The sequence below is a fragment of the Coffea arabica genome, chromosome 2e (assembly GCF_036785885.1).
Source record: "Coffea arabica cultivar ET-39 chromosome 2e, Coffea Arabica ET-39 HiFi, whole genome shotgun sequence".
NCBI classification, from domain to species: Eukaryota; Viridiplantae; Streptophyta; class Magnoliopsida; order Gentianales; family Rubiaceae; genus Coffea; species Coffea arabica.
In genome coordinates, this window is record NC_092313.1 from 53035027 (window position 1) to 53048614 (window position 13588).

The 13588-nt window shown below is 31.9% G+C and overlaps 1 protein-coding gene across 2 annotated transcripts in view; it reads right to left on the bottom strand.

The window, feature by feature from the left end:
- LOC113729150 (uncharacterized) overlaps positions 1-8781 on the bottom strand; it is a 51088-nt gene extending 42307 nt beyond the window's left edge. The window contains exons 1-4 of one of the 2 annotated variants that reach the window (XM_072081461.1): positions 8631-8781; positions 8251-8465; positions 4890-5014; positions 589-686 (exon numbers count right to left, since the gene is read on the bottom strand). In XM_072081461.1, the coding sequence (XP_071937562.1) occupies positions 589-686; positions 4890-5014; positions 8251-8413 (386 nt within the window). In that variant the 5' untranslated portion in view covers positions 8414-8465; positions 8631-8781. Of the gene's footprint in view, positions 1-588; positions 687-4889; positions 5015-8250; positions 8536-8630 lie in introns of both variants that reach the window. The other variant, XM_072081460.1, reaches the window with a different exon arrangement.
- Between the last annotated feature and the right edge of the window lie 4807 nt (positions 8782-13588).

The following is a 13588-nucleotide window of genomic DNA, read 5'->3' on the forward strand; positions in this document are numbered from 1 at the left end:
AGGAAGGGGGGAAAGAAAAAAGCGCTGGACTATACCTCTGTCATGTCCAAAATCAAGCAAGCTTGCCATTTAGCAGTAAATAGTTCTAGTAGATTGTGATTATTAGTAGGATTAAAACACGACCCAAACTACTTAATATTTGATGTCGTATCATCTCGAAGATTACTTTGCCTACTTATCAAACTAAATATTAATAACAATTTGTGTTTAGCAAATTTTAAATTTGAGTTGAACTTAGTTCGATCAGTATACAATTTGAAATTATACATGTTAAAGATTCAAGCAATTCAAACTCGAATAAAGTTCGTGTCAATAAATAAATAAACAAACTAAATTTGAATACCATTATAATTTTATCAAATAAATCAAACCTTAAGGTATTCGAATTGGTTAAACTCATTACATCCCTAACTTCTAGAGAACTTTTGTGCTGAATTCATTGAGATAAAATGTTTACGTCAAATAGAAATGCACCTTATTGATTCGATTTCCTTTGACTCGCTATTCCACCATCTTTTGACTTGAATATGAGTAAAGTATTCTGAATTTTTTCTTTTTCTAAAAAAAAAAATAGAGTTTTTGACTAACCTGTCAAGTATAACCCATGTTGCTCCCAAATTTTTAGCAGCTTGAACCGCGATTACCTTACATGAAGGCCCGGCTTCCAACTTGAAGTCGAGCTTAATCTGTGAATATTGTTCACTACAATGGCTCAGTCATATTTTGACCCATTTAAATTGTGTAAAATAAGGCCAAAATCAATTTTTGACCATATAGTTTGTTTTGTAAAATACAAAATTAGGAGCTAAAACAAGCAACTCAACATGCAAGTCAAGCAGAAATTCTCCCAGCACATCCAAAAAAATAAAAATAAAAAATTGGCAACTTAATCAGAAGCTCCTTCTGATAATACTAGGAGGAAATTATCTGCGCACTTTATAAAGTGAAAATAAACCCAATTTAACATATGCTCAAATTTGATACTTCAGATTGATTCTTGATTTAGATTATCATTTTAGCAACGGTTTAACACAACTAATTGAAAATTTCTTAACTCATGTTTAGCCACGTGCTTTAATCTTGTGTAAGAATCTTAGCGTGCTTAACTTCCATATTTATTGTCTTCAAGTAATAAATAAATAGTTGTATCACAAAAACTGTCCTCTAATTCATTTCAGAGTTCAACTATAGAAAACAATTTAAAATCATGATTAAGAAATAGATACAAAGAGGGAAATCCTTTAAATCGATGTGAGACATTAGTTAGTTTGTACCTGTCTTTTGCAAGTCGTATGTCATTGAGAGTAGAATTCTTTTTGCAAAACTGAATACTGGTTTGGGGTTATCAAAATAAAGATGTAGGCTATCCAAAAGCACTACCTCTCATGAAGCTTTACCAAAATGGACCAAGTAATGATTCTTAACATCAATACTTGTACGCCAGCATAGAAGAATTTTACTTTACCATATTGGAGCAAAATTTATTGTTATTAGCCTAATAAAATGAAAAAATCAATAAATTGTTGTCACGACAATGCAAACAAAGACAAAAATAACAGGCAAAATTCAGGGCAAAAAACCTTGATAGCCGTTAAAATATTTCCTAAGTCTACTTTTGACTATCAAACTTTTTTTTTTTTTTTTTTTAATTTAGCCACTCAACTAACTAATCATTATATCTGTCGCTATTTCTCTTAATCTACAAAATAAACCTAACGTGTTCAAATCATGTGTCAAAACCTAAGGATAAATATGTCTACTGAACTTCTCGACTCGAAGACAAAAAATTTCATTGACCACTAAACTATTCTGATCATACACTTTTAACCAGCCAATTACTGTTTAATTCAAAATGGCCACTCAACTTACAAATGTGTGTATTAGTAACCATTGCATCCAAATTTGATGTTAAACTTAATGGAATGAGTTGCATGTGCACTGCATATACCAAAGACCATAGGTAAATACATTTGACAAAAATCTTAAATAGACATTGAACTATGCAAACAATATATTCTTAGTTTTCTTTCATTCAAATTAGCCACTCAACTCACCAAAATAATATATTAGCGAGCTTTCATTCAAATTTGTCATTAGATCTACTATTTTTCATTTAATTTCGAGTGTCTTGGAAATAATTCACAAGAACTTGAGCATATAATTTAGATTTTTTGTCAAAACTTATAAAGCAAAATATATTAAAGCAACTATTAAAGATTCTAAATTTTGTTTTTCATTAATTAAAAAATCTAAAATTCTAAATGGAAAAAAATCTAAAAAACTGTCCTTGTTATTGGTACGTGAAATGCACATAGAGCTCATTTGATTAACATTAACTAAAACATTTAATGGAATCACCACAGTTATATCGATGTAGGGGTTCAGTGACTATATTGAATAAAAAAATTTTTGAGCAACAAAAAGTGAATGAGCAAAATAGTTTAGTGGCTGTCAGAGTTTTTATATTTGGATTAAGAAGTCAGTGGATATATTTACCCTTAAATCTTGACAAGTGATCTGCACATGTTTCGTTTATTTTGTAAATTAAAAGCAAAATCCAATGAAATTACCACAGGTATACTGGTTAGTTAATTGAGTGATTGAATTAAGACGAAAAATAGTTTGATGGTAAAAAATAGATGCAATGAATAATTGAATGGCCGCGAGGTATTTTGCTTCAAAATTTATACTGCAAAAAGAAGAAAAGCATAAAGACATGGGAGAGTACTACAAGCAAGAATATTAAATTCCCATGGAACTCGATAGAATTAAGTTTTTAAAAGAGTAATCTAAAATTTTTATCACGACAATCGAATCCCCAAACATCTAGCTGTTACTGACTGAAATCAATTTGTGACAAAATGTCGATTTTTTTAGCAGAAATATAGCAGTATTTTTCTTACCTGAGCAGTTAGTTCATTTTTCTGAATGGCAAAAGCGTCTATGAGAACAAAACAAATGGAAGGTTTGGTCAAAGCCTATTCTTGTCCGTATTAGACACACCCACGAGCAATATTTTAACCAAGACCAAATAAATTTTGGAATGGGACAAGTTCATATTTCCTTGGGGTTTTTGACTGCTTCACTTGCCCCCCAATTGCATTATACATCTACTCCCTTGTTTTCATTTTTAATATCAGTTTTTTTTAAGGGGGAGGATTGAGTTGGGCAATAAGGTGGGAGAGATTGTAAGTAGGAGTTTTAGGTTCAAGACCTCTCACTTTTATTTTTAATATCACTTCCATGAAAAATTCGTATGAAATGCTTGAATGTATTTTTTTTTTTTCAAATTATCCTTCCCTAGCTCAAAAAATTTTGTATTACAATTTAACTAATAATATTTGAAAAATGAATAAAAAGAGAAAGAAATTTATCCTAAAAAATTACTTATGCAAGTCACAGAGAGTCCTGTAGGTTATAACCAAACCATTGAGAAAATTCACATTGAATCTTGATGCTAGAAAATACTTAGAGCTACAAGAAATTGACACTAAATTGACACTTAATAGCATCTTTAGTGTATGTCTTATTAGCCTAATCAAAGTAAGGTACTTTTCTTAAGAGTTTATAAGCATCAAATTTTAGATTTTTTTAGTTCTCTTAATAGCATTATTATGATTTACCTTATCATTGCCAAAAGTAACTTTTTAAGATCAGCATACCTCTTTCTTATTCCATTTTTAAAGACCTTTATTGGAGAATTTGTTGTATTATATGAGTATCCAATGGTAATTTGGGAACTGAAATACATTTTAGCATTTTAAATGAGTTTTTAAAGTAAATTGACACACTTTCTCACATCAAAATTCAAAATAGGGGATGCAAATATGGTATCCGAAATTTCATGGGGCTAAATGAAATTGTAGAAAACCTCAAGGAAGGGGTATTCCATTTGGAACAGAATATGTGATAGGTAATAATGTCAACTTATGCTTGGTTGTTCTTGTATGGCTTTACCCTTAGCACAACCTACAAATGGCCCAGGAGCACAATTTCCATGCAACAAATTACATTCATCTATTAACTGGTACAACTGATAAAATTCAGATTGTGAATTAAAATCTCAGATTTAGAGTACAAAGTGACATTTTGTAAATCAATTATGTATTTGTTTGCTTATATTTATTTGCTGATAATAAAATTTACAAGTTGCTCTTGGAGCAAACTCAACGAGAGATTTAGCACTCGTAACTAATTGGTATAACTGAAAAACATTATATTCTGAGAAACATATAAAGAGTAGCAAATGATCGTAATCACTTCATTATTATTGTCATCCTTTTTTTTCTTTATACTGCTTTGCAGATAATAAATTGTACAAGTTTCTCTTGGAGCAAAGTTTGAATGCAAAAATTAGCACACAGTAACTGATTACTTTAACAGGGAAATATTGTATTATGAGCAAAAAACATATGAAAGTGTAGAAAGTTCCTCGGGTAGAAAATTTTATATGCGAAATTTTGCCCTTCTTCCTTGCAATGCGTTTACCATTTGTATTCTTTGAACTATAACGTGCCTTTCTTCCGACCTCTTACCACATGATTATTTGGAACATCTAGCTGGATGTGGGACATGTGCGGTTGTGATATATCCAATTCTATTCAATTATTGTATTTGTTAAGATATTTGATGTAGAATTACATTATCTTATTATATTTATATACATAAAATATGTTATTCATGCAGACAAACTTGTTCACAAAGATAACAAATTTAACGTATTTATACACTAAATAATGTAGCAAATGCAATAGTCTCAAAAGATCAACCATAGATGCAAAAAGACCAAAGATTTATAACAAACATAAAAAGGGGTAGAAGTTTTGATATAGAGAAATAAAAACCATGAACGACTAAAAATACGTTAGAGCAAGCAGAATGGGCAAAACCTTCCCCATTGTCGATTCCTTCAAAAGTTTCAGATTTTGCGAAAGCTGTTCCTTCTTTTGTGCGTACTCGGCCTCCACAGTTCTTGAGTTTGTTAAACTTGAATTTACTTTCATCTTGTATCCCACTGGATGATAGGAAACAAAAGAGTAAGGATCATGGGCTTCAATAATTTGAGTCCTAGTAATACTCAATAATGAATGCACTAGTACAGCAAATACAGATACGAATACAACAAATTTATGCACTAAAATAATAATTATAGAGCATCGGTGAATTTTTTGCTTACACCATACAACCCACCATAAGAAGTAATTGCTGTTTGATAATCATACTTAAGTTCATAAATTAGTGTACGCATTAATGATACTGTGTTCGTGTTGCTAGCTCGCTACAAAAAGAAGATTTTTGGTGAAAGCAACTTTCGTAGGAAAAATCCCAAATTCGTCAGTAAATACAGATATGAAGACAACAAATTTATGCACTAAAATAACAATTATAGAACATCGACAAATTTTTTGCACACAGAATACAACACACGGGTAAGAAGTTATTGTTGTTTTATACTCATGCTTAAGTTCATAAGTTAGTGTACACATTGTTGACATATATTAAACCAAACAATATTTAGAAGTTTAGTAGTTTTAGAATTATATTTTTTTATTTGGTAACTAGATTAGAATTGGTGTCAAACTTGATTTAGGAAATAGGTTCAGTCATGTTTTAATACTATAATTAGAATAGGATTTGTGGTTATGTTTTTCTATTTAAGGACTTGAAGTCCTAAGTTTGCAGCAGAGGGAAATTAGTGAATTGAAACAGAATATTTTGTCTCTTCCCATGCCTTTTTTAATGCTAGTTATTTATAAGATTTTAATGTTACTTCTACTGCATGATTATTCCTACTAACAAGTGATATCAGAACCCTAGATTCAATAGTTTGATCCTGAAGTGTCTATAGTGGCTAGAGGGTTTATAGAGTTTGTGATAGAGGAGGCTCTAACATTTGTAGTGCCTAGAGGGCTTACCGAGTTTGTGTTAGAGGAGGCTATACCATGGAAGGATATAAAGATTGTGGTAGAATACTCGTATATTGAAGAATTGGACCACAAGGGTTGATCTTGGGGTACTCGTTCGTTGATTGAAATTAGAAAAAAGTAACTCTAATTGGACAAAGGTCTAAAAGAGGGACCCTATTGAGATTTTTGGTGTTGTGCAGTGATCAAGAAAAAAAGTATAATTGCTAGATTATTGATTGTCACAGTGGTGTTTGATCAAGCCTGAATCAAAGGAGGCCATGAATTTCAAGCATGAAAGAAAAAATTTTGTGATGGTATGTAAATTATTTGACGTTGCCATGGAGAGAGAATTTGCCAATGGTGAAAGATTAAAAATTTTGCAGACATTGAGTACTATTGAAGAAAGACGAGAATGGGAGAAAATAATGGAGAAATATCTCCCAAAGTGTGGTTTGGATGACATTTTTAAAATAAATTGTTTCTATCGTTTGCCAAAAGAGCACAAGAAAAAGACGGGAAAGTTTTTTGCAGGATTATGCAAGAATCCATTGTTGAAAAATATTATATGAGACTCTTTATTTATTCAAGCAATGTTTGAATGTTTTTGTTCAGATCTCTATTTTATTTTGATGGAGTATGATTATGAGACTAATCGTAAGTCAAAACTTGGTTTGACATGGGAAATTAATTTGGAAAAAGATATGTTTGTTGATAAAGAGGTTTTTGAAATATTTGACATATTTGAAAATTATAATTTGCATACTTTAGTTGGGGCGATTGATGAAGAAGAATTTGTTAGTCGGTGCATTAATTTGGTTGTGGATGAAGAAGGAAAAGAAATTGTTGGTAATTGTGGGGTGGATGAATCCATTGGCAATTATAGAATTGAAAATTATTTGCAACAAGAACGACATGATTCATTGTTTGAAGATAGTGTGAATTATTATTATCCAAGGAAATATGGAAGCTCTAATGGTGAATGGGTCAATGTGGATGAATTTTTCGATCAAGTGAAATTGGCTGCCGAATTGTATGCAAAGTATAGGCATATCTTACTCCCACTGGTGAAGATGAAGATAAAAAATAAATTGGAATTGCATCTGAGTTATGCTTTTATAAAGGTTGCAAAGGCAATTTAAGTTCATGATGGTATTAAAGATGATAATATCAAGGGTTTGGTTTAAAAGAGGTATTGTTGACATATTTTAAACCAAGCAATATTTAGAAGTTTAGTGTTTTTGAATTATATTTTTTTATTTGGTAACTAGATTAGAATTGGTGTCAAACTTGATTTAGGAAATAAGTTGAGTCATGTTTTGATATTATAATTAGAATAGGATTTGTAGTTATGTTTCTCTATTTAAGGACTTGGAGTCCTAAGTTTGTAATAGAGGAAAATTAGTTAATTGAAGTAGAATATTTTGTTTCTTCCTGTGTCTTTCTTATTATTTATTATTTGTAAGATTTTAATGTTATTTCCGCTGCGTGATATTTCCTGCTAACACATTAATTATACATTGTTTGTGTTGCTAGCTATTGTATAGGCCCTTAGTGGTGAGATTGGAAAAATTGGCGGGGGGAGTTGCAATGGGGCAAACCCATCTTTCAAAGTTCCTTAAGTGCATCATATTGTCCAATAAAAGAGTGATGATATGTATGAGTTGGTTCTTCGTCAAAAACAATCTATACTAAATTTAAATGGAAAAAATGGAAGACTATTACAACTATTAAAATTGTAAACCAAGAGCATATATCATGGTTGCATAATCGTGATGACTTGCTCACTAATACGTTTAGGATAAGTAATTTCAAGTCCAGTTCTATTTGTAATCACTAATACCAGCACATTTGCGGTCCCTACTAAGACAATCTTGGCGAAAAAGTCAAAGGGAGCTTTTTGTACCTATACTTTACACCTAGTGAAACTAGTGTTTTGAAAATCAGATTAGATCGACTAATTCAACCAGTTGAATCATGACTATAGTCTGATTCTCTATTTAATCTAAGAAATCAAATAAACTGATCAAATCTAGTCAAGAGTCTGTCAAACTAGTCAAAGCCAGTAAAAGATCGGCTTTTGGTTCGATTTTTCACTAAATAGTTTTTATATATTAATTTTATCCAAGTAATTGAATATTAAAATAATAAAATAATTAAAATTATTTGAACCAATATTGAACTGGTCGAACTGATTGAACCATGAACCAGAACCTCATCCAATTCACTTATCAATCCGAGTTTCAAGACATTGACGGAAATAGAGAAGAGCGGACCATTTTTTGTTTTTTTTTTTTTGGGGTGGGGGCATTTCTTAGTTTGTTTTGTAGATGGCATGAAAATTTACCTGATGAAGCTATCTCACTGGGGTTAGTCACTTGACGAAGAACGCCCACAAGAGTAAGCTCATCTCCAGGAAATAGCTGCAAGCACTCGAGGGCCTGTATCATTGCAGTACAATTCAGATCTTTTGTAGCATCCAAAACCACGGCCACCTTCTCACCTCCCATGGAGGTTAACAATCTTTCTTGCCAACAGGATCGGATGCTGTGTTGATTTCAACTGCTTATTCAAAGAAAATGACGAGAATGATTAACCATTTGCATAGCTGACATGATTTGAGGTTGATCATCTGAGTTGATAATTGACAAACAACAACATTGGTTTTCAGAGTTCAATCCAAAGACTAGGAGAAAAAAAAAACTTTCAAGGTAAAAGATCTCTGACCTGCGTGGAGAATTGAAGATGATAATTGTTTCTTGCAGATATCGAATATCCAGAGAAAAATGTCTTGATTCTGGAGAAGTATCGTGACACCAGTGTGAGTGCTTATTCAACTTCTGAGTTTATGAGCCTGTGAGTCGATTCCATTTGCACAAGATTCATTGAGGTTAAGGTACAAAGATTGTTATTTTCTAGGCTAATTTAGATATACAAATAAACAAGATTGGTCATAGCAAGGTTCTCTCTTGTTTTGTTCGCAAGTACTTTAAAATTTCCGGTGTTGATAATGACTTCTAGTATACATATATGCTTGTTTGACCAGTTGAAAAGGCTGTGGGTATAGAGCTTCATACTTTGCTTGGAGTACTCATCCTCATGAATTATTCCATATGCGTAGTGATAAACGCTTGAAAACATCCAACAAACCGACTAGAAAGGTCTATAAAATATGTGGACTGAAAGTCTGAAATACAGGGAGTTAAATATTGTTAATCGTGGAACATTATTGTTAAATAAATTTTTTCAGGAGTAATTCCAAACGTGGGTTCAACGAAACATGTAGTAGAATTAGTTAACTCAGTCGGCCAAATTAGAAAAAGCCATTAGGATGCTCCAAAATTGTCGATGCAAAATGCTCTTAGCTAGATTTGGAGAAACACTACACTACCGACATGCAATAACTAACATATGACTTGCATATATAGAAGTTGACATTTGACCCAAAAAAAAAAAATAATAACTAACATATGACTGGCAAAATACTTGGTCTTCCTGATGATCCGATCAAAGACCATACCATAATGGATTCCTGTTATGTTTTTTTTTTATTGTTGGGTGTTTTATGGTAGTAGCATTCATTATCCAACTCAAATTAGTCCGCCAGTATTAGTAATGATGAAGATGGGGCTAGGAATAGACTACTATACTGAAACATGGCGCTCATTTGCTCAATTAAGTTTCAGAAAAAAACTGAAAGGCACAATAAGTGGATTGGATGCGCCAGGAGCAGGAAGCTGGTTTACAAAATCTACCCATTATTAGGAACCTCCAATTATTGATACAAAAGTGCTTTAGATTTCGAGAAGCCTTAGACCTCCATGGGCGTTCCACTTTCAATATTAATTTTAGACATTTTATACCTTAACTTTTCATATTCGTCCCATTTAACTAGAGCACATAACAGCGTTAGCAAAATTCACGGAACAAAGGATCATGTACACATTATACACGCAATGTGTACGTCAATTACTGCATGATCCTCTATTCTGCATTAATACACCATTCTATTGATAAAAAATTGGAGTACCAATACCAGTCCTATCTTTTTTAAATCTAACTTATATCTTCTTCTATTCATCTCCAGATGCTCCAACCAAAGTTAAAATTAATTTGTAATATGTTATAATTGTGTTTAGGACATAATCGATTATTCCACGAGTGAATTTTATTTTTGTTTCCATTAAATATCTAATTCTGTGATGCATTCATATGAACAAGATTAGGAGTAGGTTATTTAATTGGATGAAAAATATTAATATGTTAAGGCTATTATGGTCATTTTTAGGGCCAAGGGAGGTAAGTGTAATATTGAAAACCTTAAGGGTATTAGGTGAAATTGTCAAAAAATCTCGAGGGAGGTTTCTGAAATTATCCCTAAAATTTAAAGTGTAAAGTAAAAAATAGGTTTTGCAAAGTAGAATTACTCCCGTCCCAATTGATCAGTGTACTGTGTCTCATATGATCATCAAAGACCGTATCAGAGTTAAATTTCTTCTTTGTTGTCCACCTCAAATTGCTTCCACCAGGTAATGGTGAAGCTGGGGAGAAGACTAAGTGAAAATTACATGGCAGTCCATTTGATCAAATTAACTTGAAGAAAAATGAGAAAGAACTGTACTATTAGTGGGAAGTTGGATGAAAAGAATGCTTACGGAATCTGCATCTTCTTTTTAAGTATATTGGAGTTGTTTACCTTTTGATTAAATTCTTGGCTGTGATAAAAGAAAATCATTTCGATGGGACATCAAATATTCCACACATTATCATCCAATGCAACACCAAAGATTTCTTAACGGGAAATGGAAGCTAAAATCATTTTCATTGCTCGTGCATAAAGTGAACTTAAGAGTCAAAACTTTCATCTTCAACTAATCATTAATCGACTCGAAGGGCTCTTTGTTCAAGAATTTCAGCTATTTAAAATGGAGGGAAAGTGGAAGAAAACGGAATATTTGGAAACAAGGCCCCATTTGGCAAATAAGTTTTTTGGATGTTTGTTTAAAATTTTACTATAATTTACTGTAGAAGTCATAGGAAAAATTTTTGAAATGGGTAAATTTTTTAATATTTTGAAGTATATAGTTTAAAAACTTTGAGAAGTTTTTGAGATTACTGTAACTAAAGTTGTTAAAAAACTTATAGAAGATAAACTTGGACAAAAACTTGTTTGCCAAACAGGCCCAAAGTTTTTAAGTTCAAGAGATTTTCTAGGCACGTCCAACCTTCCCCTGTGGAAGCCTGTATTTTATATTAATTTATTGTGCATTTTTTTCTATCTGATTTAAATGATTTTATTACAATTTTTTGTTGTTCTCTAGTATGAGAAGGGGCAACGATACTAGGTGTAAAACTAAAAGACTTGCTGGTACTTGTAGTATTTTTACGTTTATTGTTTGGACTTGAGCTTTGGAATATGAATTACACTTAAATGTTGTCAATCTTGGGTTCGCTGGCATTGAGTTACGTCCAGTCTTAAAGGAAAATTCTGCTAAAATTTTTTTCAAAATCTTGTCCACAATTGCAACATTGCCCAAAAAGTTTCAAAATTTTTCAATTTTATCCAAGGGCAACAAGTTCCTTACCATTAGTAACTAAAATTCCTTCTACTTTTGGGCTAAACATATGTGGTATGAAAACTTCTTTTCTCATTTAATTTGGAAATTATTATTATGTAATTATAATTTGTATATTTATAGAAAAGTATATCTTGTAAAGTGGAGAAAATTATGCCTATATTTTGCAAATTTGATGAAATTTCTTCTTTTTACTTGATTTTATAAGTTAAGTAATAAATATGGTCAATAATTACAATACTCTTCTCATGATTATGCTTTTGAGGGACCAATTATTATCTTTACTTTAAAAAAAAGTAGAAAAAGAATAAAAGTTGTTCTACTCCAATAGTTATTGTACTTAGTAACCGGGAGTTTTCATCTTAAAATGTTAATTTTCGCGTAAAACAATACTAGAATTAAAAGTATGCAAAGTAACTTGAGAATGTGAAGTGTTGAGTAACCGACGAACTTCATGTAAAAATGTTGATTTTCACGTCAAAAGGCACTTTCACAATTTAAGTATATATTTAGTTATGTTATATGAATAAAATCCCTCGTTGAACTTGAGAAGAAGATGATCATGGGCTTAGCTAATATTTTCATTGACCATATGAGTTACTTACTTGTGAAATTGGAAAAGAATGAGCAATTGAATTGAACTAGTTAAAATTGCGGTATAATTGGCTCTTCTTTATTTGATATTATGAATATTTAAACTTAGTCGAGTGATTGTATAATGGTTATTTACTTTCTTTTGAGGAAATGAAGTTGAATTGTGCACATATATTTATTTTCAAAGTTTTGAATTATTGTTTATTTGTATTTTGTATTGTTTGAGAACAAACAATGGTTCAAGTGTGGAGGACCAAAAACTTGACGAGTGCGGGGTATATGTAGTATACGTATAACAATTAAACTCATCAACAGTCAAATTTTACATTTATAAAATCCTAAATACCCCACACGCGATTTTTCTGCAAGTATACAAGTCGTTTATTGAGTATAGGGGTATTAGGTGTCGATCCCACAGGGAAGATTATCAATTACCGGTGATTTTTAACTCATTTATTATTTAGACTATCACAAATGCAAGAAATTAACTCTACACTATGAACATGAAGTAAAAGTAACAAAAATTATAATAGAAATCTCCTAGAGGTATTGTTGATTTTGGTCCCTATTTTTTGATGTTTAGAAAACAATTGGATGATACTAATATCTCTTCAAAAAGAAATCCTTTCAGATATGAAGCAACCTGATTCAAAGAACAAGAGAAATTGAAAGAGATAAAGGAAGTTGAAAGCTGTCGGACGCTCGTGAAGACAACACCGAACGTCCGATAATCAATGCAGAACTTCGGACGCATGAAGAACTCCATCACCGGACGTCCGAAAGAATTAAGAAATTCCTTCTAACTCACTGTTTGCTTTCGGACGCTAGCATTAGAGGTACCGGACATCCGAAAGAATTAAAGAAAATTTTCAAACTTACTGTCTGCTTTCGGACTCAAGCATTAGAAGTACCGTCCGAAAGAATTGAAGAAAATTTTTCAAACTCTCTGTCTGCTTTCGAACGCAAGTTTCAGAAGTACCGAACGCCCGATACTCCCAACGGCTGGTTGACTCTTCAGCTGCCTTCTATACGTTGGAAGTATTAATAAAACACTTTTTTGTCTCATATAAATAGTGCATGGTCAGAAACTTGAAAAAAACTTTTGCACACTGAGAATACAAAAGATCAAGAGTAGTTTCAGTGAGAAAACACTCTACAAGGAAGATTTGTACTCTTTGTGGTGTAAGATTCGTGTAAGCTTTTCTTGTATGAGAGAAATACTTCAATAGTGTAGTTTTGTGAGGGTTATCTTGAGTGATTGTAAAACTTCCTAACTTGACCGAGTGTTGCTTGGGGCAAGGAGGAAGTGAACCTTCTTTTGTACACAAAGATTGGTTGTATTTCATCAACTTGAAGAAACTTGTTCTATAAAGTGATCTTCAAACTCAAGAGCAGCTTGGTAGTCAAATTGGTTTGCTATTCTTCCCTTTCTATTTACTATCTTGTGAATCTTAATTGCTTATCTCTTCTCCTCTCAAGTGATATTGTTCTCTTACAAATTGTTTCTTTGAGAGG